We start from the raw sequence: 24590 nt of genomic DNA on the forward strand, positions 1-24590 counted from the left end.
GCATTAGTATACACAGCAGTGCGCAACTGTCAAATCTAAGTAGGTAGGAAAGCAGGTATTGTTACAAACAGAACATTTCTGATTTTGTGGTCTAAGGGCCCAGGTGTTTATTTTTTGATGACCCTACCATGTCAGCCAGTTGCCTGCTGAAGTTGCCAGGACAAGACTGGGAGGAGCATGACACCAACTTAAAGCAATGTGGATTCTGGAGTTAATTCATATTTGTTATCTGGTACACACTTGACTGATGGCAGCAGCTCCACAAAATATCATTATCTCTCAAATACATATGGATATCTCAGAGTGACAAATTTGCAGCAATTTCTGTGTTGCATGAACACAATACTGCTGAAAATGCTCTGACTACCTTTTATCATCAGATCATTTGCACTGTGCAAAACCCAGGCGCAGATTCACTTTGTGCACTGAAGAGTTCCAACCTAGTTATTCACATCTGACCAAGCAAACCGAGACTGTGGCAGGTACACAACTACACTGACTGGGATATTGGCCAAACAAACAAACAAACAAATAAACAAAAAGCGCTCACATCAAATAAACTGTTCCCAAAGATGGTTTCTGTCATTTCAGGTTCTTATAATGTTGATGGTTGTTCAAGTGTTCATTTTTTCTGATCAGTTTGGTTTTAATTAGTTATTTGATGCTATAAAACGTGGGTTTCACAATCGAGTTGGCTGGGTACATGGGCAGGACCTCGATACCACAGTTACAGCACTGACTGCACATAGGAGAAGTTAGCCTTTCTGCCAGAAAGCCCTTTCTGTCAGGTGACATAGTATAAAGAGTCCACGCAAATAACAACTGTGAAACTGTTGTGTGTATTTGTTGCATAGTGCAGCATATTTAATATTCTCACCTGCACATACAGCATTCCACAATGTCATTTATAATGTGTAGCAGGATGCAGCATACATATTTCTCTTAACCTATTATATACTTATTGTTCTTAACTTGTACTGTACTTTACTATCCCTATCTTATTCATAGCTTTTATTCTTCATTTACATAGTATTCTTAGTTGTATAAAGTATTCTTATTTGTACTTAATTCTAACTTTTCAACCTTGAAGTTTGTCCCTCTAAACTTTTTATTTTTTTCTTGTTCCACTGCACTGAATCACCAAGTCAAATTCCTGTGTACTTTGTACATTTGGTGAATAAAGCGATTCTGATTCTGTTTCTGAAGTTGCAGTGGATGAACAGGTTAAACACGGGGTTTGACTCTCATGAAGCTTATTGTTGACTTTAATTATGTGCAGTAAAAAAAATCTGTTTTCTATAACAGTGGGTTTAGGTAACAAAAACACTTGTTTAGGTTAAGGCACCAAAATTATTTGGTCACATAAGGTAACAAAAGTACTTGGTTACACTACTGCACACTATATTGCCCATCTAAGACTGTTTAAGTGAGTTTTACATGTTGTGTGTATTTTATGAGAATTTAATGAGACAATTTAGCTCATCTTAATTCAGTGAAAGAGAGAAACTTAAATTCAGAAGCTGTACAGTTGTATTTCTCTGTTTAAAATGGAAAAAAGGTGTCAGAAAATTTAATTTCTTCACATTCTGAGTTTATTTTGTTTACTGGACAAAGTGAATGTACTGTCTGTAACATAGTGAATTTGCCACGTCTCCCAGCTGAGACTTGAGAAAACAGAAGGAGGTGGGAAGAGGACGAAGATATCACCAATTGCTGATAGATGGGCTGACGATGGTCGGAAAATTTTAACACATCACCCAATCCTAACCTCTACCTTAGATATTTTGGTCTCATTTTTGTATAGTTGGAGAACAAGTGGAAATTAGTTGTCCATCTTTATATACAATCTATTGTTGAGTGGAGACTTTTTGTGTACATTTGTGATGAATGTAAGCATTTTTTTTAGGTATTTATGCTACGCTATAGCAAAATGTTTTGTCATACAATACTGATGTGCTGTCATTTCACATTTTAATCCTCTCACTCAACTGACAGTAGGAGTCACATCAACTAATAGTACATTTGAAAGCAACAAATGTTGACCAAAGTGCTTTACAGAGAGACTGAATTAAAGGTTATTCGATTGATGATTACACTCAAACAAAAACACAGGAATGATCAAGTATAAAACACAAATTATAAAATAAAAACACAGGTATAAGTAAATTAATAAAAGCATAGAAAATCTTGATTAAATCCAATCAGCATTGCACAAACAAAAAAGAAAATACAAATAGAGTAGTTGGGTATCTCTTCATGATGACAATTTAGAGGTTAAAGAAAACAGATGCATCTTTAGATGAGTTTTAAATCTATCAGACAATCTAATGGTTAGTGGCAAACTATTTAAGGCTAACAACTGAAAATGCTCAATCATGTTTGGTTTTTAACTGGTTGTGTTGAATGGAAATCAGTGATTGATCACCAGATTTGAGCGGTGGATGAGCCATTCAGAGATGTACAGGGTTGGGGTCTCTCTTCTTGGTTCCAGTTAGTGGCGTCATGCTGTACTTTGAGGCAGCCACATACAGGGAATTGCTGTAGCCGAGACAACAGGAAATAAAAGTGTGAACTAGTCTCCCGGTCCTTTGTTGTTGAGATACAGAGAAATATGCAGAGTTAAACAAATCAAATGAGACAACACTAAGTGAAAAGAATTGAACACTGATGTGTACATGAAGCAGTCTGAGATCATCATCTTGAATTGTCCAGGATTCGTGAGTGTTGATCTTGACAAGGTGCCGTAGATAATTCCATGTTTTGGATAACTGCGGACATGATGCCATGGCATGCTTCTCAGCTCCAAGACAGCAGGTGAAAGTTAGGGCTGGGTGGTGAACTTGATGCTTTGAAGGGTTCTGACTGATTTAAGTTGGTACTACAGACAGTACAATTCACATAAAATCAATCAGTGCCAAAATCTGATACCTGAGAACGCATCTGGGTGACAGCACACTTTTCAAATCTCAATATTTGCAATGCAAAAGGCAAAGCTGGCAAGGACAATATGTCTAACATGAGAAAAACTCTAAAAGCTGAAGCGTGTACCGTGTTTGACAGCCTGAAAACCAAGTCCCCTGCAGCAGTGGTAGATGACACTACCGCACCTGCAGCCACAGTCAAAGAAGTTGAATCCACCATGGACAATGAAACTTCAAGTGAACTTCATCAACATCTTCAGGTAATAAATTAGCTTGCTGGATGAGATATTGCTGGAGATAACTGGGCTTTTTTCTACTGTCTTGGTTAGCATTTTTACTAGTGACAACAACAACAATGTAACAGACACTGACACACACGACAGCATTCTCGCACTATGACCTTCTGACATACTGTGGCAGGCTGGAGGTCGTAAAGACAGGTTTGTTAGGCAAGTGGGAGGTAGGGAGGGGAATTATTTTGTGTAAAATATTCTAAATAAATAACAAAATGTTGTAAATAAATAATGTTGAAATTGAGAAGTTTTTTTCCAACTGAAATTACAATTTGTTATTACAGAGGGTGTAAAGTAATGAAAAAGTACTGCTGGGCAGTGGTACCAGTATCAGTTCAAATATGTTCAAACAGTACCCAAGCCTACTGAAAGGAGGTGTGCATTCATCACAAATCAATCCTTTAACCGCGAACATCATGCCAGTGTTTCCTCAGCTGATTAATCAGTCTGGTAGCACTCATTAAAGAACAACAAATAAAGCCTATATTAAGAATATAGACTTTACTCCAATGTAGTCTTTTGGTCTTAAAGTCATTGTCATTGTTTTAACTGTTACTTGGATTGTCAGTTTTAGCTGGCAACCAGCTGAACTGATATGGTTCCCGTGGCACTAGCAGATCTATGTCAAGTCTCTTCTGTTCTTTTTCACTGTTAACAGTCCGGTACCCGAGCAATGACATGGCCCCTTTACAAACTTCCTGGATACGTTTGACCTTGCTGTGGGGCAGTGTGCTACGCCAAGCCTGTGAGACATCAGCAGCGTTTCGTGAAGTGATTTTGAAGGCCTCCTTCCTCGTGCCTTTACCTTTTCCATGGGTCACCTTATAGATCCATTCTGCTAATTCTCTGGTCATCTTCAGACCCACAAACTCATACATGCCATTTATCTCCCCGAGAGGGTTGCGGGCCATGTCCTCATAGCGGACCATTTTGTAGCGGCCTTTCAGAAATGGAGGGGGTTTAAGGACTGCCCTCTCGTTGATGCGCACATGGCTACGGCAGATCTCCTGCATGACTTTGTACTGCACCTCGTCTGCTGGCATGCTTCTCTGCTCCAAGACAATGGCGTTATCAGTCATGAAGGCTTTGGCTGACTGCTCTCTTGACCGCACCACAGCCCGGGGGTCTCGGACCAGGTGAATGATGCGGAGATCTAGGTTTGGGTCCTGCAAGAGCGGGTATAGGGATTCCAACTCAAAAAATCGTACTTCTTTTAACACCACGTGACTGTAAGTGCCACAGGCCTCCTCTACACCCTGCAGGCCCTGAGCATCACATGTCTGGAAGCACCGAGTTTGGTTGCTGAACTGGTCACGTGGTGTGAGAGAACAGGCCGGCGGTGAGCACAGTGCTCGACTGTGACTCCACATGAACAAGGAGGACATATTATGGTGCTCTGGAAGGTAGGGCTCCATCACAGAGAAATCACACTGAAACACACTCCGTAATAGATCCCTCACTGCCATTCGGACCACCCGTGCACTGGGTTTGTGCAGTTTGGTCCACACATGCCAAGCAGGCTCCATAAGATAGAAGACAGATGGATGCTGACTGAAAACCTGACCCAGGAAGGACGAGCCTGATCGCCATGAGGACAGCAGCAGCACATGAACTTTGCCATTGGAGGGGGCAGAGCCGCAGGGACTGAGCTGGACATACCAGCCACAGAACAGCACCACTGCTGCCCCCTGCAGGATCACCAGGAAAATCATGGTGCTAAGGTTCACTCTGCAGCGGGGCATGATGGCTGAGGGTCGCTGCCAGTCTCTGAGGCTAGATGCGGATCTTTCTCTTCGTCCTCGTCCAGCTGTTCCTGCAGAAAGGACAGGGCTGAGAGTGAACGAGAGAGAGAGGAGAGAGAGACAGAGAGAGATGAATATGTTGTGTTTCACAATTTTCCTTGCATATCTCCTTTTAGCAAACCTGATATAATATAGTAAATATCAAAAATTTGTGTAGCACTCAGACATGGGAGTAAGTCATCAATGTACAAGTCACAAGCAAGTCTCAAGTCTTAACCTTCAGCAAGTCTCAAGTTACTGCAGTGCCAATCAAGCGAGTCATGTCGAGTCCCTGCTACAAGTCATGCAAATTAAGTCATTGCTCAGGTCAAGCTACTCACAAGTTATACGAAATTCTGATGACACCCCCACCCCAGCTTTGACATTAAGTCAATAATAAGACAATGGTCATGAAAAGTTGAGTTTTATTTTCAACATTAACTACATTAATTAGTGTTATTTGGCATTTTGTGGCAATAATAATGGAGTGTGGAGCTGTGACATTGTGATATAGCTCCATAGCTCTTAATGACTCTAAAGTGAAACAGAAGTATGAAACAAAAAATTTACATCACAATATAATTTCTCCTGCTCTGGCTCACCTTCAGGAGGATCACACTATGTCTCCTTGGCCTAGTAACACGGCTATTTAAGTTGCTTTACATATGACCATATGACCATATGTCTTCTTACTATCATCAACAACACAATCTTAGAATCTTCAATCAAAAATTTTGTCATTTTTGCACTGGAAACCTTTATGATAACTACCTTGTGTGTTGGCCTCTGATGGTCTGCCTAAAAAAAAATGCAAAGATTTAATTTAAAAAAAAAAAAAAAAAAAAAAAAAAAATCTTCTGTCTCAGTAAAGTCTCAAATCACGAATACAAAGTCAAAGTCATGTCGAGTCTTCCATCAGTTTAAGTCAAGCAAGTCCTGAGGCCACTCAAGTAGTCATGTGACTTCAGTCCCCCACCTCTGATATATACTGTCCAGCATTAAGTTAGCAACAGTCTCCCAGACGCAGCAGCAACATGGTTTGTTTTGATCAGTGAAAACATTGTGAAGGATATGATGCCTTTTCAAATTGTTGAGGTTTTCAATATAAAACATAGAGAAATAAATCAGTACCTTTTGAACATTTTCATCACATTATAACAATACTATGATAATACTGATAACTGTGATAATTCTGGTCACTATAATGATGACATTAAATTTTCAGACTATGTCAACTCTAATGAGCCGCAGCTTTTGTCAACATTATCTTTCTTCATTGTCTTCCAAGTGGAAGTCTCTTTTCTTCAAATGTCACATGGTCAGAAGGAGTTTGTACCTTCCTAAACACAGTCACTCAGCCACAATCACCACAGACAGAGATTTACATATTTATAAGTAGGCTTGGTCTGTCTACACACAAACAATTCCACAGAGAGACGTTTGTCAGTTTCAGATGTGAATGTCAGACTTTGCAGGAAGCACTGGCTACATAAGGAAGGAAGATGTGGGACAAAGGAAGAAATGACTAAGCATCCTACAAGATGACTCTCATTACCATGTGAATATTTTCATATTTCTTTCATTCTTTTTTCCTGCCATTTTCTGAAAAAAAAAAAAACCTTACTGAATAAGAAGTAGTTTCTTGAAGTTATGATCTTTGTGAAAAAATTAAGCAAAAACCTGTAGATTCTCTGAGTTAACTCAATCATAAGAAATATTTAGGTTTTTGATTAAATACTCCATATTCCACGTATTTAATTGTAATAACAAATCTCTTTGTATATTTTTGTGTTTTGGTTTAAAAACCATCCTGTAAAACTCTGTAGCATGAACCTGAACATTGCTATCATTCCTTCTGTTAGGTGTACTTGTGATATAAATCATAGGTCATAGGGGAATTCTAATTCAGAGGGCTATGATTCTGTTATAAAATGAATATCAATAAAACTTAATGCAATAAAAAGTTTCAATTCTGATTCATGATTTATTTTTTAGTATCTATAATGAATTTATGTAGACACAACTTGCATACAGTGTCCATATGTTAGCTTTTAAGCCAGAGGTTGCCAACGCTCTGTATCCATCTGTAACTGCTCTCGCTCAGTCATCCTCCATAAAACTCAAGAAGCCTAGTAGCAGCCTAGCTTTGAACATAAACACAACACATGTTTACATCCCTTACATTTCTCCTTCCAATTAGTTCATCCATAAGGAAAAATACAGTCCATTATTACAAAATTAGGGACGTGAACAGAAAGTACAAAACAGCAGAATAACAGCATTAGATGACGCATGGTGTAAAGTTAAAAGCGGCTAAATCTATCGGAAGTGATTTCTGCAAACTGAAACATGTTCCACATGTTGATGATCCTCATATATCATGTTTGGGTGCTGACACAAAGTAAATAGGGCAATGCTGCTGCAGTTGCAGGAGGAGGACAGGTCACTCGGTGCTTCACTGCGAGAGCAGTTTGCCCCGCTAAGATAAGTTACGTCCAGTATGTGGTGCTAAAGAGAGCAAACCTGTTGCATCTCTGTCTAAAATACAACCACACTTAAGATGATCGCAGTGAGGCTTGCTCTCTGCAGCTTGTTATCTGGGCCGCAGTTCATAGCGACGTGTCCACATATGATCTTTTTTGTAATTGATGATGTCAATTAGATTGATGAATCACGTTAGCCCTATACAAGATTGTTACAAGTGATCATAATGTACAGAGCTGGTTTAAACATTTCTGATTATTGACTTTTCTGCATAGATACATAATATCTCAAGGAAGAATCATGATGCATCTGAAAAACATTTTTTTCCCCCACCTCTAATCACTATCGGCATCTGCTATTGGCCAAATTGCTATTTTAAACATTGATATTGGCCCAGAATTTCACAATCAATGCATCCCTAATAAATAAAATACCGATGTGCTGACATGTGTTAATCACTCCAGCAGTTTATAATGTGAGCGATTTGACACTTGTAAAAAAACAAATTAATGTGAGCTAAAAAGAATGAGCCAGAAGACTTAAGGGAACATAAAGTACTGAACAAAGCAAAAGGCTCTCCAACCGCATGTGCCACATGTGAAAGCTGAAGAGTGGGTGTGTGTGTGAAAGGAGGGAAACATGAAGATTACTGTCAAGAATAATGGAATCTTGTTCTAATGTCTTGATGTTTTTCCACATTCACTGAGCAGTGATAAGATGGTACTGCTTTACATTGTCTTTTTTCTAAGTAACAACTTACTGTTTTCTGGCAAAGAATTTGACCAGGAAGTTACAACTTCCTGTTTCTGGCAAGTTTTAAGGTTTTTCCAGATTTTAAAATCCTCCAGGAAAGCATTATGGGAGGATAAAACACCCCAGTGAAACAGAAATTCTTTAAGGCTTAGATACAAGACGGGGACACCCACCACACCTACTCAGTGGTCCATTCAGCCACTAAATGAAATAAATCATAAATTTACTATAGAGGGAAAAGAAGAAACAGACAGTGTTGTGGACTGTTCATTTCCAGTGGGAGACCAAGATCACTGCTTACTGAGGTGATCCATGCAAGCGTACCATAATCTGCTGAGCTTATTGAACAAGCCCTGACACGACATGCTCCTCACCTTCAGACCCTCAGGATACAAAGGTAAACACCAGACATCGTGACAGATCCTTCTTCCTTCCCTCTCTCCCCATCAGTCAGCCTCAGTTCTCTTCAATAGCTGGGAGTGTTTACACCACATACTGTCCAGTTTCCATTCATGTATTCATAGAATCCTCTGTTGTAATAGCAAGCCAGTCATAAGGCTTCATCTGACCTTATCACATCCTGGCAACTCCGACCCACTTATACATTGGCAACTTTACTCGAAAACGCGGTGAGATTCAGCCCTTGTTAGACATTTCAGTATGACCATTTACATGAACTAATATTGTCACATAATTTAAATCCCTTTGACATTATTTATTATATTTATACTAAATTACTAATTGATGAATAAGAAGGCCTATCCCTGCATTTCTAAAGAACTGACAAAAGTGGGTGTTGGCTGTGGATCACAGGGACTGGGTCCAGGTAATGGACTTATTTCCTTGAAATCTAGACCACATGGGATTGTTCAACAGTTTGAAAACCCAGGACTCCTGTTTCATGACACACCACTGCCTAAGTGCTATCGAAACTATTGAATAAACTCCAAAAACAATGACAGTCCAACTGGAGAAAGCTTCCCATCCTCATCAGTGGAGATGCTGTTAAATGACATTTATTTGCCCAAAACTACATCTTTTTCTCCCCTTGTGCCTACGTTACAGCATCACACACATCTGTCAGTAAATATATGCGTAACTGAATCCAGTGACATGCAAAGCTGCCTGGTGAAATGTTTGTTGAAAATTTTGAATGAATAATATTTCAGTCTTTCTTTATCACTGTAGGTGTTACAGTGCTGTTGATAACATATGCAGCTGATAACATTTTGGATAAAATTTTAATTGTATCTCCAGTTAATCCTTAGCTGGGCGATGTGGTGCAGAGAAAAAATAAGCTTTTCCCTTCCATTGCAGAGACCCAGATTCAGTTCCCTGCAACTGAGGCTGGTTGCCCAGTCACACAAAAAGAGTGACACAACTGTTGGAGATCAGTGGGAAGCTGGTGAGGGAACAGGCTCTTGTTGCTCCACTCAGAGTCCATTAATGTGTTTAAATTTCATTATAATACACAAGAGTTGTTCAAGGTCTACTTTCCATCATTTTCATAGTCCTGAGCGTAATGATATCTGGACTGATTTAATGATGTCAAAATGTCTAAATATCTCAAGGAAAATCTCCTCCTGTTTCTTTTTAACTGACCATTTTTTTTATTCACTGCGATAAACATGGGCTCTTCTGGTCTGCATGCTGTAAATTGTTTCATCTGATTTTGAGGACAATCTGACTCGATGGTAGGCGCTGAGAATAAATACAGCAATTCTTCTCGCTGATGGCCTCGTTTGCATATGTAGTAGGGCTGGGCAATATAATGATATTTTATTGTATTGTTATATGACATTAGATATCGTGATAGATTTTGAATATCGTTATATCGTGATGTGTCAGAAGTGTTGTCTTTTCCTGGTTTTAAAGGCTGCATTACAGTTAAGTGATGTCATTTTGAGAATTTACCAGACTGTCCCAGCTGATCTATTATTTGCCTTTACTCACTTAGGCATTATATTCACATTACTGATGATTATTTATAAAATAATCTCACATTTTGTGAAAGCACCAATAGTCATCCCTGTAATATTGTTGTAATATAATACAACAAACTTATTTTATCCCCTCAGCCACGTCCACCCTTTGGAGTACACAACATATCAGTCACAGCATACACGATCAATAATTATTGATATCGACAGATATGAAACTTCACTATCATAATAGGTTTTTCGCTATATTCTCCAGGCCTAATATGTAGATCATTTAGATGCATTACTATAAGATTTTAGATGGTTTCATTAAAGTTAATAACTCCTTGTAGTACATTTAACTAAAAATACAAAAGTATTGGCATCATATTTAAAGTACCAAAAGTAAAAGTGGAGAATTTCCATTTCTATTTCAGAATAATATCATATTACTGCACTATAATTATTAATGCATTAATATGTTCATCACTTTCATGTTGCAGCTGGTAAAGGTGGGACTAATTTATATGACTTTATACTACTGGGTAGCTTAATCTATAACAATGCATAGTATTTTGTTCTGATTAACTTTTCAAAATGTGAACATCTACCAGCCAGTAAGAGAGAAATGTTGAAATTCACCAGCAGCTCCTTAGTGATACTTATTTTGTATTTGAAATCTACCAGCCACTTTATCAGCATTTGGCAAATGATTGGTGCTAATTTCCCACTGATTTTTATACTACTTTACGTCTTGTCTCTCATATTAAGACCTTCAAGGTTGTTTCAGGATGTTGTGCAGCTGCAAAAAAAATGTCCTCATCCAGTGGAAAGAGGTCTGTGTTCAGAGGATAAATAAACTACTCAGCCCAGACAGCCTTCATTGACAACAACCTCAACAGCTGCTCACTTTGTTAACTCTTTTGGTTGAAGGTTACCTTCAAATAATTGTGCTAAACACTATGCAAACATTTCACAATGATGTAGCTGGTATTAAAAAGTTTAACTTACAATATGAGGTCTGGCTACTGGTCATAATACAACAAAAAACATTTTTGTCCATTTAAATTTGTTCTGTTCCACTTAAAAGTAAAGATTCATGCCAATTCAAAAAGAAAAAGTACAAATGAAAATGTGAAAACTCAAATTTAAATCTATGCATCATCAACTATACTGTTTACTTCTATAAGAATAAACTATTAGAGCGGAAGTTTTTATTTTACAGTATAGGTATATGACTTTTGTTTCATTTTGTACTATATAGAATAATCGATATCAGAAAAAAACAAACAAACATAATATTGCGATACTAACAGATGTAGGCTACAGCGTGTACTCACCTCAATGACCCTGTTCCCCTTTCCTGGGTCTAGTCACTGACACAAATTCAGAGAGGTATCCAGTAAATGTAAAACCTGAATTTTAATGACTGAAATTATACATCTCAAGGACAATATCCTAGCTGGCTGGGCACCCGGATAACATTACAGAAACACTTTAATTGGCTGTTACAGGTCCCCGAGAGTCTTCGTGGGTTTTTTTTGCCATGAAACGCAACTTTTTCACAAACTCCGAGTTTGGTTCGAGTACATAAGTTTAGCTATATTAAGTTTAGATTTTTTAATCGCCAAACAAACCGTTCGTTTCTCTATTCGTCTGAGTTTTGAGGACAAAAAGGACATAATTATTCATGTGTTGTCCCAAAAAAGTGCGTCCGCTAGCGTCTCCCCCCCGGTCCGTCCCACAGAAACTTGCTGCATGAATCACCATGGTGAACAGAGAAAACGGTCCTGGCCGAGGAGGAGGGAGTTTAACGTCACCTATTTTATCTTTGCCAACATTTTGCAGAAAATATCTTACCTTTGGATTTTGTTTTCGGTCGTGCTGCCTGTCGAGAAAGCCGGTGCGCAGTACGCTCTGTCCTAACAAGCCGCAGGCGGTCCTCTCCTCTCCTCTCCTCCCCTCGGTCCTCGGCCAGCAGCTGCTCTGCTACCTCCACTGCGACTGTCCGGTCGTGTACAAAGCGGTGTTTTGAGACGTGGCCAGAGGCACTGCCGAGCTGACTGGCAGTGGGCTGGGCGGGGGCTGGTGGTCCGAGATACGAGGGTGGTGGGTGGGTCGGTGTAGTGGAGCAGGCGGGCCAGTTCATTCAGTGTCCCAGCAGCAGGAGGACAGAAGCACCATGCTGTGAGATAACCTCTCAGGGGTCTCGGTTGTAACTGCTGAGTCATGGATAAGATAAGCACCACAACAGACCATTCAACTTTTACAGTACTGTTCTCAACACATTGTACTAATGTATTACTGTGTCAGTTCCAGTAGTAAAGCTATGAAAACATGGCAAATGTAGGTTTACAGGTGTGGCTGGTTGCTTAAACAAAGAAAAAAAGAAAAAAAGTGTTCCAGTAACTGAGTGCAGAAATTATTGCATTATTACATTGTAGCCCTTAAAAAGGTTTTGGCCCAGAACCTATGCCATCATGCACTTAAAATATCAGAATATTGTAGATAACTGTTATTGTGCAGATGGATGGCGTTTGGTTTGTGTGGAGCAGCTCAGGTGGGTCACAGGAGATTTCATCTGGGTCCCCAAATAGATAAAGACTATGGAAGAAATTCTGCAGAATTTGAGATTTAAAATGCACTAATAATTTTTTTTACTCATATATGAAGTAGGCTAAAATGTTCTATATTGTAAAAATGAAAAAGTTGAGAAAATTCAAAATTTGAAGGCAACTTACTTCAATAGATTTTTTATTTTATTTTTGAGTTTAAAAAAAGTTTTACCAACTAATAATGTTTTCTTGAGATAGTTTACTTTTCCTCTTTAGATAAACTTGAATCTTTGAGTTTTAGAAACCCCAAACAATTGCGTTGTGTAAAGTCATTGATTTTTGAGTCACCTCAGCTTTTCTTAAGAAAATAAAAAATTGAGATGACCTGTTAACTCAGCCTAAATGCATTTATTTTTTATTTATAAAGCATTATAAATATAAGTGCACTGCTTTACACAACAAGTTTTAACATACCAGCTGACAAAACAGTTACTGTATATAATGCTAATGCCTTAAAAATCTACATCCTGCTTGTACATTATTTTTCATGGCATTTCAAACTGCATAACATTATTATTATTATTATTATCATATCATTATTTCTGCATTATTCTAATAGCAGAATATGCCAGAAACTGAATATAATATTCTAATGTTGTCGTATGTGTGTTATCACCTGAAAATAAAAATCTGAATGTTTTCATTACTTTAGAATGAGTTCTTTATTTCTCCCGAGGGCGCTGGAGTCCGTGTTCATGTTGCACCTCCAGGTTTTATACAGTAGCCAAGAGCAGACAAACCAAACACTGGCTCTACAGAGGGCCCTTTGGGCCCTGTAAGGGGAGGGTGAGGTGAGTCGGTTTCAATCTGCAAGCTCACTTCTAGATGCCACTAAATCCTGGTCCTTTAACTGGTTTGTAGTCTGAAATGTGTTTCCACAGGTAGCCTAAGTCAGACCCAGAGTGTGTGATGTGTGTGATAATAAATACTTCCTTTCTTAATATGCATTTTGTTTTGTTTTTTCAACATTATTTTTTATTATTTTCTGCTGATGTTGGGGTGATGTTGTAAACAACGACATACATATACCTCAGACCTATGTAAAAACTGCTTGTGCTGGAAATTTACATCCACAAGTTCTATGAGGTGTGAGGGTTTGGGATGTAAGCACCCAGTGATCAATTGATTGAATGTTGGTTTGTGCCCCTAATTTGTTAAAATTGTAAATATTTTGACAAATCAGTAAAAGGGATTGCAATATGAGACAAGCAAAAATGGACAAATAGTGTTTGTTTTTTTGGCAGTTGACATATTGACACAAGAGATCGCTAGCTGTTGTGGTTTAATCTCTAGCACATTTACGACCTCATTTCTGCTAAAGAACAAGGTTGAAAGTTCTGGAAAAAGCTAAAAAAGAGTAGTGGACCAGTTGGTAATGTTTTATCAAAACACTGAATGGACTTCTGGACATTTAAAGTCAAGAGGGTCCAGAGTAGTACTCTTTAGCAGCATGTCAAACAATTGTATGCTTAAGGCTATATGAAAGACAGTATTGTCATATTGTAAGAAATGAACAGAACGGACCTGATTTACCTCTCCTGAGTCTCAGTGACTGAGCTGAAGAGAAACAAACTATAAGAATTATGGAAAGAAACATAACACAACACTGAAAAAGGATGCACCTGTTTCCTGTATGAACCAGACTCATATCCTGTCCGATTGCTCTCTTCAGCCAAATCCAAAGTTCTCTGGTCACCAGTAAATGCCTGCCGGATGAAGACAGAGGAGGGGAGTGGGCACGCTAGGAATGACTTTAACCCTGGACACTGATGTGGAACCAGTTCTAAACAGCTGCAGAAAAAAAGAATACAGAGCTTCATCATTCTACACACTGTTAGTGTTTCTAACAAATGAGATAAAGATTTTTTCTTATTTTGTCACTGCATTATTCAAAATAAACATACTTTATGAGACATAACGTTTATGTTGTGAACTAGAACTATTACACAATATAAAGTATCATCACTTTATCAATTTATCCTGTTTGATATTTGTGTGAAATAGCATATGAATTCTTGAGTTACATGTTTTGTGAGGTCACAGTCATCTTGACATTTGACCTCTAATCAGTTTATCCTCGAGTCCAAGGGGACATTTGTACCAAATTTGAATAAATTATGTCTAGGTGTTCCTGAAATACCATGTTCACAGCTTTTAAAACATACATTCATGGTTGTCACAGGACAAAGTCCAACAACTTTTGGGGTCCCAACTTTTCTGTGGTGCAACCACGAGGCTGGTGTGTGTGTTTTGAGAGAAATGTCTCAACAGGTATTGAACGGATTGCCATGACATTTGGTACACACATTCATGTTCCCCTCAGGATGAATTGTAATAACACTGGAGATCCACTGATGTTTCTTCTGGCATCATCACTGGGTAAAAAAACCCCCTTTGTCCAACACTTTAGTTTAGCTAATGAAATCCCCATGTACCTCTGGTGTACTTTGTCTTAAGTGCGTTAATGCAACTGAAATGTCAGCTTGTCTCGTACGGGTGTGATTACCTACAAGATACCAGAAAACACAATACTCTTTTATCTAATCAGACATTTATTCCAAGTAGATTAATAGGTCTCTCAGAATAAGACACAACACACTCAACTCATGATTTGACCTTTCAGACTGGGCACTCAGCCCTTGGTATAAATAATTAAAAAAGAAAGAAAGAAACACTTCTCCAATTAGACTTTTCAATATAGCCACAAATTTGACAACTAAACCAGCTAATACACTTTTTGCACACAAGACTAACTGAAAATCATCTCCTTATTTGGTGACTAGTGCCACACTACTATCTTATTTAATGTCATCTAATTAAACAGTGCCATACTTGTGTCCTTTTATGTAGCTTCCTCTATCACACATCACACAGTAAACATCCTCTGTGTGCTGGCTGCAATGATAGACACAACTCTGCTATTAGGCCACATATCAAATGTGGTTCAAATGCACTTGTTATATGTAATATTTTCCTTCACACGTACTGATTAGCAAATGTTAGTATGCTAACAAACTAAACTAAGCTGTGGACCACGACATGGTGAAAATTTGATCTATTTAGCATCATAACACCCAAAAATACACCACTTTGACTGTATCAATCCCCATAAAATCATCAAAATGGATAAACTGTAACTATATTAAGGACGGGTGAGATTTTTAGGCACTGTAGTTCAACAAAAATGGTGTGCCCACAGACTGGGGTGTGACTCTTACTTAACTGTCTGGCCCAACCTGAACTTGCTGACTGTGTGGTTTAAATGACCTAATACAGTGGTACTGGTCCAGAACTACACACACACACACACACACACACACACACACACACACACACACACACAGACACACACACACAAACAGACAAACTAATCATGGACATGCACATGTAGCCTACTAACAAACAGCTCCAGGGACAGTGAGTCAGAGCAAAAATGAAAATCATGAATCTTGCCTCTAAAGTACAAGTAGACTATTCTCCTGCAGAGTACAGCACAATTCTTCCTAAACCACTATTAAATTAAAATAAAGCACATTATAGAAGAAACGTGTATCATGTTTTTTCCAGTTGTGATTAATAAGGTGCTTACATAGTTTCATACCCTCAATGCTTTATATCAGTCAAGCATTAAAACAATTTATCAGTGTCTTTAAAAGTAGTCAAGTTCCTCTGCTCAGGTGTTGTCACATATTCACACAGCTTAAAAAGCAATTTGCACATTGACGACCGCAGTGAGTTATGTATGTAGAAACTACATTTTAAAATAAATATACACAAAAATGCTAACATCTAGAATTGTTTTTATAAGGGAGACATCATATGAAGGAGAGTGGCTACTCGGCGAGGTCAGGTTTAGCATTTATAAATATGGATCCAAGTGCCAGTTTTGACATGAAGAGGTTGCAAATATTTACTCATACACATATGACGGAGCAAAGCTTTGTAATTATTAGCTTACTGGGTGTCCATTAGAATGGGGACAGACAATGAAGAAATGAAAAACTTGCCATCAGTGAAAAATTGAGTTGTGGTGTGAGGGAAACATGGAGAACTGGGCAGGGGTCTTGGTGACAAAACTATCGCCTAATACTTGCATATAGGTGGCACTAGGTTGGGAACCACTGGACTAAAAAAACGAATCTAGCTAGCTGTATGGGAGTTCAAATGAGCTCCAACATGACCAGCTTTGGCAGTAAAATGCTCCTTTTGCATTGATGCATCAGTATTAACAATCTGTTATTTTACTATGTAATAATGTGTCACAGGGTCTATGTTTCTGCTTATCAACTTTTTACTTTTTAGACTTTAAAGATTAAGAAATGACTAAGATGAGAGGAATATTATTGACAGCAACCACCCTTTATGCTATTACTCAGTTATAATTGCATCATTATTTACATTATTAAATAAAAGTAGTCAAAAAAGTTTCACTGCTGCTACTTGTTACAAATGAATGAAAGCATTGATGTGAAAAATTAAAATGTAGAAACAGTTTATTAACAATCACCTAAAGCTTTACGATGAACAATACAAAAATACTGAGAACATCAACAGAGAATTTCTTTAATTACTGTCAAAAATTGTCATAAATGTACAAATAGTAGAAATATATAAAACCTATTTATATTCTAAAATTCTAAAAATGTCCATAGCTTCAAACATCAGTAAAAGTTGAAATGCATTTTCCAAGGCAAGAGGATGAGTGTAGCTCCTGTTGAGGACGCTCTGTGTAGAAACCTGTCCAGGAAAGGGTTAAAATATAAATGGATTTGTGTCTCTCAGCATGTTTTTTTTATAGAATACTGGAAAATTATTAATAGAATACAGAAAGTTCATTGGAGATTCATCGGTCAGCTCGTTGTTAAGTAATGACAAAAAAGCGGAAAGACATAAGAGTCAGTTCAGTTTTCAAAATGAAACTTGGTGACTTTACTAATAACATTTGCTTCATGTGGAGACAGTGTCACAAGTCAGTTCAAATTAATTGGCGTATAACTCACATGTTACATTTCAGTGTTGGTGAGTCATTGTGAAACTGTAATATTGTCTCTGAAACAAGAAAGCTGTTGTAGTTGTTTACCTGGAAGTCAAAGCACTGCCATCATGACAGGTGAGGTTTTCCAACTGGTATGGGTACAGTGGTTAGAACCTGGTTCTGGAAAACAAATCTCTTTATGCGCTCAAAGACCCAGAGGAAAATGAGAAGGACACTGACGTACTGAATCCAGGCAACTTTGATAGTCTCCCAGAAGCCCGGGCGATAGGTGGATGGAGATGGTTAAGGCAGAAAAGCCGCAGAAAACTTCACCTTACAGGCCAAACGTTTATAGAACTGAATTTGGTTATAGACTAATTTGTTTTAATGAAAAACTCAAAAACAAAACTATGAAGAGCTCACAAAATGTGTGGCTTAACAGGTCAGCTCACCTAAATTAAAATAAATAAATAAATAAATGCCATGCAGACAGCTATAGTTTTATTTTCCATAGTCTTAAGGTCTCCAAGGGACAATGTCCTACTTAGTCAATATGCTCCACTGACCTCACAGACGTTTGTTTATATTGGGAAATTTTCTAACGAACAGGAAACTTGATATCCGTCCGCTGCCACTGGAGAGTTTTTTCATAATAAACGCATATCTGGAGCTAGGTGCCATGAAACATTCAAATGACTCTCTCTAATGTAACCTTTCATGTAAGGATATAAGGAAGTCCATATGCTGATTTTTAGAGTTCACAATGTGTATACACAAACACAGGCAAACCCTGACAAAAAATATGTCACGCCATGAACTGTAGTAGAGAGACAGAGAAGTTATTATTAGGTCATCATCTTTCCCACATGATATGAATATTGTAGTAAATGTTTTGTGCTGATGAAGCATTCAAAAACAGTTGACAACAGCACAAATATTGTTTTTGGCATTAAATCAATGCAATATTTTTGATTTATTCACAACTGAAGCATCACATATTATTGTTCACTTGTTTAACAAATGATTTGCTTTTTTGTTTGCTTGATTTAAAGATAATATTATGTATTAAGCTCAAGACATGATATGACATGACTTACTTACATACTTGTTTCATACCTGAACATCAACTGAAAGAAACACATTATATAGATGCCTGTAAAAATAACAAATAAATATACAAATATATGTTAAGAATTATAGCTAAAATTTTAGAATGGTCAACACTTTACTTTTACCCGTTATTTAAGTCTATATTTAGATTTGTGTAAACATTTAGTAAAAGGTTTATAACAAACTATTCTGTAGTTGTAAGCAGATATGTAAAGGATAATGTAAAATGAGCAGGTCGTTATTTTGAAATAAATCCTGACAGGATAATGCAGGACCCCAACGTGAAGATTACTGTACATTATCCCTTACATAACAGACCTGAGAATGTTGTATTTGACCTATCAGAATTGAGTATTTGGCAAAACCGTGTAATAAAAGTCTTTATCTGTGTATTTGTCAACAACTATAATTTCTGCTGTCGGCACCCAGAAGTAAAACTTGGTATACAAGCAGATAATGAATGATAATACAGTAAAACACATTTGCAATCATATAAAATATGCTGTCATAGGACAAACTGTAATTGCAGACGAATGCTGAATGTTAATAAACACTAGAAAAACAAAGTAAAACACACAGGCACACACACCTTCTCTGCATTTAGTAAAGGATATCTTATGACCTCCACAGGGTAACGAATCTCAGCAATAAGCTGAAAGGGAGAACCAGCAGCTCGTCCAACAGTCCAGACTGGCATGGGACAGGACAGTACTGTGGTCACTATTGGAGAAAACAGAAAGGAACAAAAAGCCACAGAGAGAAAAAAGTGAGGGTTGACAAATTTGACAGTATCCACATTTTATAAAATGCACATGTAATGTCGCAGATGCAATAAGTTGTGGGTTTAAATCCTGCTCAAATTCTTTGGTTCAGCCTACAGTTGTTTTAGTCAGTAGTGTTAAAAACAAACAAACAAAATAAGAGTCTTTGTCAACTCACAGTTTCGATCCTGGTAGTTGCCAATTATGTTGTCAAGGTCATATGCACTCGCAAAGGGGCTGGAGCCATCGATCACTGACACCTTAGCAGCAATAGGAAAAAGAAAAACAGCAATATCTTAACAAATGAAAATCCTCTGTTTTCTATCACATCTCCTTCAGCACGTGGTAAACATCATACGTGGTACTATGTTGCAATTAACATACACAGACATTTTTCCATAAAATGATAGGCTAATATAATTTTTGCAATGGTGTGGATGTGGCACTAACGTAACTGTTACTTTCACTCGGCTATCCTTCATGTTGCCATCAGAAGGAACCAGGGTTAATATTGATGGCCAGTCATCTAAAACTTGCTCTAAATGTCCATTAAAAAATATCACTACATCATCCAATGTTTGAGGATCTCCTCACAAGCTAAATCAGTCAGCAGTATTTTAGTGACTGAGTGAGTGAATCCAGTTTTTGAATGATCACTCTGCCCTGTTAAACCTAACTAAACTCAAAGACTAAATCTTGCCTAAACTTATATACGTTTTTGTTAAAATAGTTAACAAAATAGTTTTCTTAAAGACTAATTCAAAATCAGCTGCCAAACTTAATACTGACATCTGCAATAACTGAGAGTTCCTGGCTCACTATTGCACCATATCCCATTCATAAATTTGCCCTATCATGAATTTCCTTTGTTGACTGTTTTGCATGCATCCCACCACTCAGGAGTGTCAAAATATCTCACCATCTCATTTATTTGTTAGGAAGTCTACTCTACTGGATGTGTATTGGTGCCAACAAGTAACAAAAGGAGAAAACAAGGGTGGGGGTGGGGGGGCAACTGGTGGACAGAGAAAAATACAGTGACCTCTCACATTGTAAATGTTGTACAGTCCTCTGTGAGGCAGAGGTGTCCTCTGCTGAAGCCTCAGGTCTCCGCTGACGAACAATTTAGCTCCAGGGACAGGGGAAGAGTGCTGCACATAAGCCAGGCTCTGCATCACCACTGTGGACATCCGCTGACAGGACACAAAGAAAGAAAGAAAGAAAGAAAGAAAGAAAGAAAGAAAGAAAGAAAGGTGGAAACATAAATACTGACTCTACTCCTAAAATCAGTTCTACTCCTAAAATCAGTATTAGATAATAGTTCTAAATTATTAGAAATCAAACAAAGTTATATCAGGGCACTTTTATATAAAGATCTATACTGTACTTTGTATAATAGTATTTACAATCCCCCAACATGTCCCACCAAGAACAAGCACTAAGACAACAGTGGCAAGGAAAAACTTCCTTTTAACAAGCAGAAACCTTGAACAGACCCTATGGTGGGCAGCCATCCCATGAATTAATACTGACAAATAATAAGAATCCCAGCTCAAATGCCCATAGTGCATATGATGTAGATAAAGTTTACACAGGACAATTAGGCAACAGAGCAATTCTGTATTTGAAGCCTAACCACAACAAGGCAAAGTAATAATGTAGTAAAGATCAGACCCAATACTGTGACTTAATGACATAATCACGAAGTGTAATTTTTAAATATTGGCCATCTGCACAAGATCAAAATTTGGGTCAAGAATGACTTCCATTGCCTCCTAGTTGAGTTCAGCTTTCTTAATAGTGGCACAAACATGCACAGCATCTACATCTCACACCAGATACTGCAGTGGAATTAGGGGTGTGCGATATGACGATATTAGATCGTGAAGGATTAGAACGTGTAGACGATCTGCCAAAGTGAGGAGATCGTATGGATCGTTCAGGGGTCCCTAACAGGCGGACCCACACGCCGTCCTATACGGACCCGGACCTATAACCAATAAACCATTAAGAGATTTTAAATTTTGACGGGACGCTTCTATTTTAACTGGCGCATCTTTTCTAGTTTTTCCGGCGCTGGTTTATCTGATCAGGAAACACACAGACCAACTGCAGAGAAGCTGCGTGTGGAGGAGACTGTTGTTAATGACGGAGTTTATTACAACAGAAACTAACGTGATGGTTAATGACATCGACATCAACCAGATGCTCTTATAAAATTAAACAACTGTCTATACGTAAAACAGGAGAGTCTGTGTTTCTCTGTGAGAAACTTTCAGACCTTCTCACAGCAGAGTGAACAGGTGAGGGAGGAGAGGAGGGCAGACTGATCACTAATCAATACCGTCGTCCTCTCGGACTGATTAAAAAACATAAAAATGTCAAAGTTGGTGTCAAACCAAACCTGGATGTCCACACAAATAAAATCTTTGTGTGAAACACTGCAGAGTTTAACACCGTGCTGTTTACAGACAGTCTGCTGTCATTAGTTTGACAGAGACAGAGGGTCGTGTCTAGAAGGGAACTCTAGACCTGCGAAAGATCGCGCGAGTTTGATTATTTTAGTAGAAATAACGGACACTCGCGAGAGTTTCTCAAATAAAGAGTTACCTTCTAGACACGAGCGAAAAAGGGGCGCAGCTCCAAAAATAGAAAATCATGTCATGGTGTCGATGTTTTTAATGTGGCGGGCTGCCATAAATAAAACTATTCACTGATCCACAGAGAGTCACTGAAACACTGATCACTGACCTGCTGTGATGGAAAAAATACTCACATTCTTTACTTAGGTATTTTTACATTGTGGTATTAGTGTTTTTACTTAATTACAATTTAAAAACCTTGCATGTTATTGTTTCCTTTTTTGAAAAATCAACATTTTTATTGCTGTTGTTGTACTTTAATGGTATTCTTGTTGGTATTTTTTGATGACTAAATACAGACCTGCAAACTCATAAGAGGAGAAAAAGGTGTCATGTTGGTCTGGGAGCGTCTGTCCTGCTCCAGAAGAAAAATGTTGTGATTTTAACATGTTAACAAAACATTCTGGTGACTGTTTCAGTTAAAACAGTTAGTAACATCTTCTGTTTGTGGTTTTTGCAGACATTACTACCTTTACTTTTACCTTTGTGCTTTAAAAAAGTAGAAAGTAAAGTAAAAACAGTAAATGTAAATCTAAATACATAGAATAATACATAATATAAATACTTGTAAGATCGTGATAAAATCGAAATCGTGATTTTCTAATAAAAAAATCTTGATATGATATTTTTGCCATATCGCCCACCCCTAAGTGGAATACATACAAAGAGCTGGTAACTGAAGGTGAGCAGCAGTTGGACACTGTACACTTGTTCCTCAGGTTTTAGAGGTAGCTTCAGTTGAAAGATCAGGCGGTCTAACTTCCCGTCCTGGTTCTGGTCCTCTTCTCTCACCTGTAGAGTGTGTTCACCCACACAGAAAAACAACACTGTTTAGTAGTTTCCAAGTTGATTGTTTCTCAGATGCACTGAAATATTAATAAAATGACAAGTCGCCTTGACATCTGCCATTGTATTGTTGATAGTGTTAAAACAGCAGCATCTGAGGTGGCTGCTGTATAAAGTTACTACTATATAAATACAGGCTAAACCATGGAGGCACAAGCGTCTGCAAGGGACACTTGTATACATTTGAGGGAATCTCTTACAGAGACAGCGGGGATCCGGAGTTTGGCCCCAATCATGTTGTTAAGATGGGGGAAGGTGCTCCAGGCCACGTAGTCTCCCTGAGTGCTGGTTGCTGCCACCAGCAGAGTCTGGTACTGGTACCTCACAACCGGCTGTTCCTCATAAGTGCTTCTTTTTATCCAGAAACCTAAAATGACATGGCTTTAAACAGTAAGCATGCATTTAAACTTGTTTATTAAAACGTTTAAACTTAGGCGCATTCACTCTTAACAGGATTACATATATACAGTTTCTAATTTAGCAATAGCGACAGAAACAGCTATCATAATAATTAGGTGTTTGGAGATTGTGTTACAGTAGTGTACCTTGGCTCCTGTAAGCAACCAGCAGAGGTGGGATGTAGGTGAGACACAGCACTAAAACCAGAAACAGCGTAGCTGTCGTGCAGACACTCGTTTTGTACCGAAGCAAAGCCGGATGAGAATATACTTCATAGAAAGCCATAGGTAACGATATAAACTGCGTACGTAGCCACCAGTGGGTTTTTTTAATCACCAAGTCAACCGGCGGCAAGCTAGTAAATGTTTAAGCTAGCATAGATGCTAACTGAGAGGATACGCCCGGCTGACTACTGCTCACAAACAAGAAAATGCTGGATAGACGCTGATTAACTGAACGAAATTAAACCGCCTATGCGACCGTTTGTTTTAACATAGCATATTTACTATTTATGTTAGCCCACCAGCTAGTCTAGGACCATGCACAGCGCCATGTTGCATGTAGCTTAGCATAGCGTCACGGTTACCATGGCTGCCAGGGAGCGCGTTCACGGTCCATTCAAGCTCCTGGCACGATGGGAAGAACTGGGAAACCTACTTCGCTTGGGGGCATTCACGCATGGTTATTCCCACTGTAATGCTGTAGTCACATTATTAAAATAACTTATAAATTATTTACTATCTACAAGTTTTTTTTGTTTGTTTTTTGACAGTTTTGTGGCTATTTTCACCGATTGCTATTCGGCAACCAGTACATTTAAGCATACCGAAAAGACATTGGAAACATTTTTCATTTTCAGAATATACGTTTTTCACTGCAGCAATTTTGACATGGATTAGTAGGGAAAACACAAGTGATACCGTTGAAACTAATTAAGGTTCCTTCCATTCAGAATTAACAGAGTCAGAGTGCAGCTGTTGTGCATATTTGCTTACTGGAAAGGCTCTGCTACACTAAATGGAACGGGACATTAATTAGTATAATTGGTAATTAGGGTTTACTAAGATGAATTAGTTCCCAGTAGGTGCCAG

The 24590-nt window shown here is 38.1% G+C and overlaps 2 protein-coding genes across 2 annotated transcripts; both read right to left on the reverse strand.

Moving 5' to 3' along the window:
* Positions 1–3296: 3296 nt before the first annotated feature.
* chst6 (carbohydrate sulfotransferase 6) lies at positions 3297–12221 on the reverse strand. The gene is made up of 2 exons (XM_084734340.1): positions 12012–12221; positions 3297–5044 (listed from the first exon to the last, which is right to left on the reverse strand). Exon 2 carries the CDS (start codon positions 4954–4956, stop codon positions 3760–3762), a length of 1197 nt encoding a protein of 398 aa, XP_084590466.1. The 5' UTR covers positions 4957–5044; positions 12012–12221; the 3' UTR covers positions 3297–3759.
* Positions 12222–17234: 5013 nt separating this feature from the next.
* On the reverse strand, positions 17235–24106 carry tmem231 (transmembrane protein 231). Its single transcript, XM_084734210.1, has 8 exons — positions 23646–24106; positions 23301–23467; positions 22918–23046; positions 20662–20805; positions 19791–19872; positions 19466–19571; positions 17847–18030; positions 17235–17503 (listed from the first exon to the last, which is right to left on the reverse strand). Exons 1-7 carry the CDS (start codon positions 23782–23784, stop codon positions 17868–17870), a joined length of 930 nt encoding a protein of 309 aa, XP_084590336.1. The 5' UTR covers positions 23785–24106; the 3' UTR covers positions 17235–17503; positions 17847–17867.
* Between the last annotated feature and the right edge of the window lie 484 nt (positions 24107–24590).

The sequence above is a fragment of the Lutjanus erythropterus genome, chromosome 13 (genome assembly GCF_056507025.1).
Source record: "Lutjanus erythropterus isolate fLutEry1 chromosome 13, fLutEry1.hap2, whole genome shotgun sequence".
Classification (NCBI taxonomy): domain Eukaryota; kingdom Metazoa; phylum Chordata; class Actinopteri; order Lutjaniformes; family Lutjanidae; genus Lutjanus; species Lutjanus erythropterus.

Bases quoted from the DNA above. Each gene is read 5' to 3' on its own strand.
- tmem231 (XM_084734210.1), bottom strand. From the start codon at position 23,784: ATGGCTTTCTATGAAGTATATTCTCATCCGGCTTTGCTTCGGTACAAA. The intron at 19,873-20,661 runs GTGAGAGGTCAC...ATTGCTGCTAAG, and splicing joins GACTGTACAACATTTACAAT to GTGTCAGTGATCGATGGCTC. The intron at 19,572-19,790 runs GTGAGTTGACAA...TTTCTCCAATAG, and splicing joins CAACTACCAGGATCGAAACT to TGACCACAGTACTGTCCTGT.
- chst6 (XM_084734340.1), bottom strand. From the start codon at position 4,956: ATGCCCCGCTGCAGAGTGAACCTTAGCACCATGATTTTCCTGGTGATC.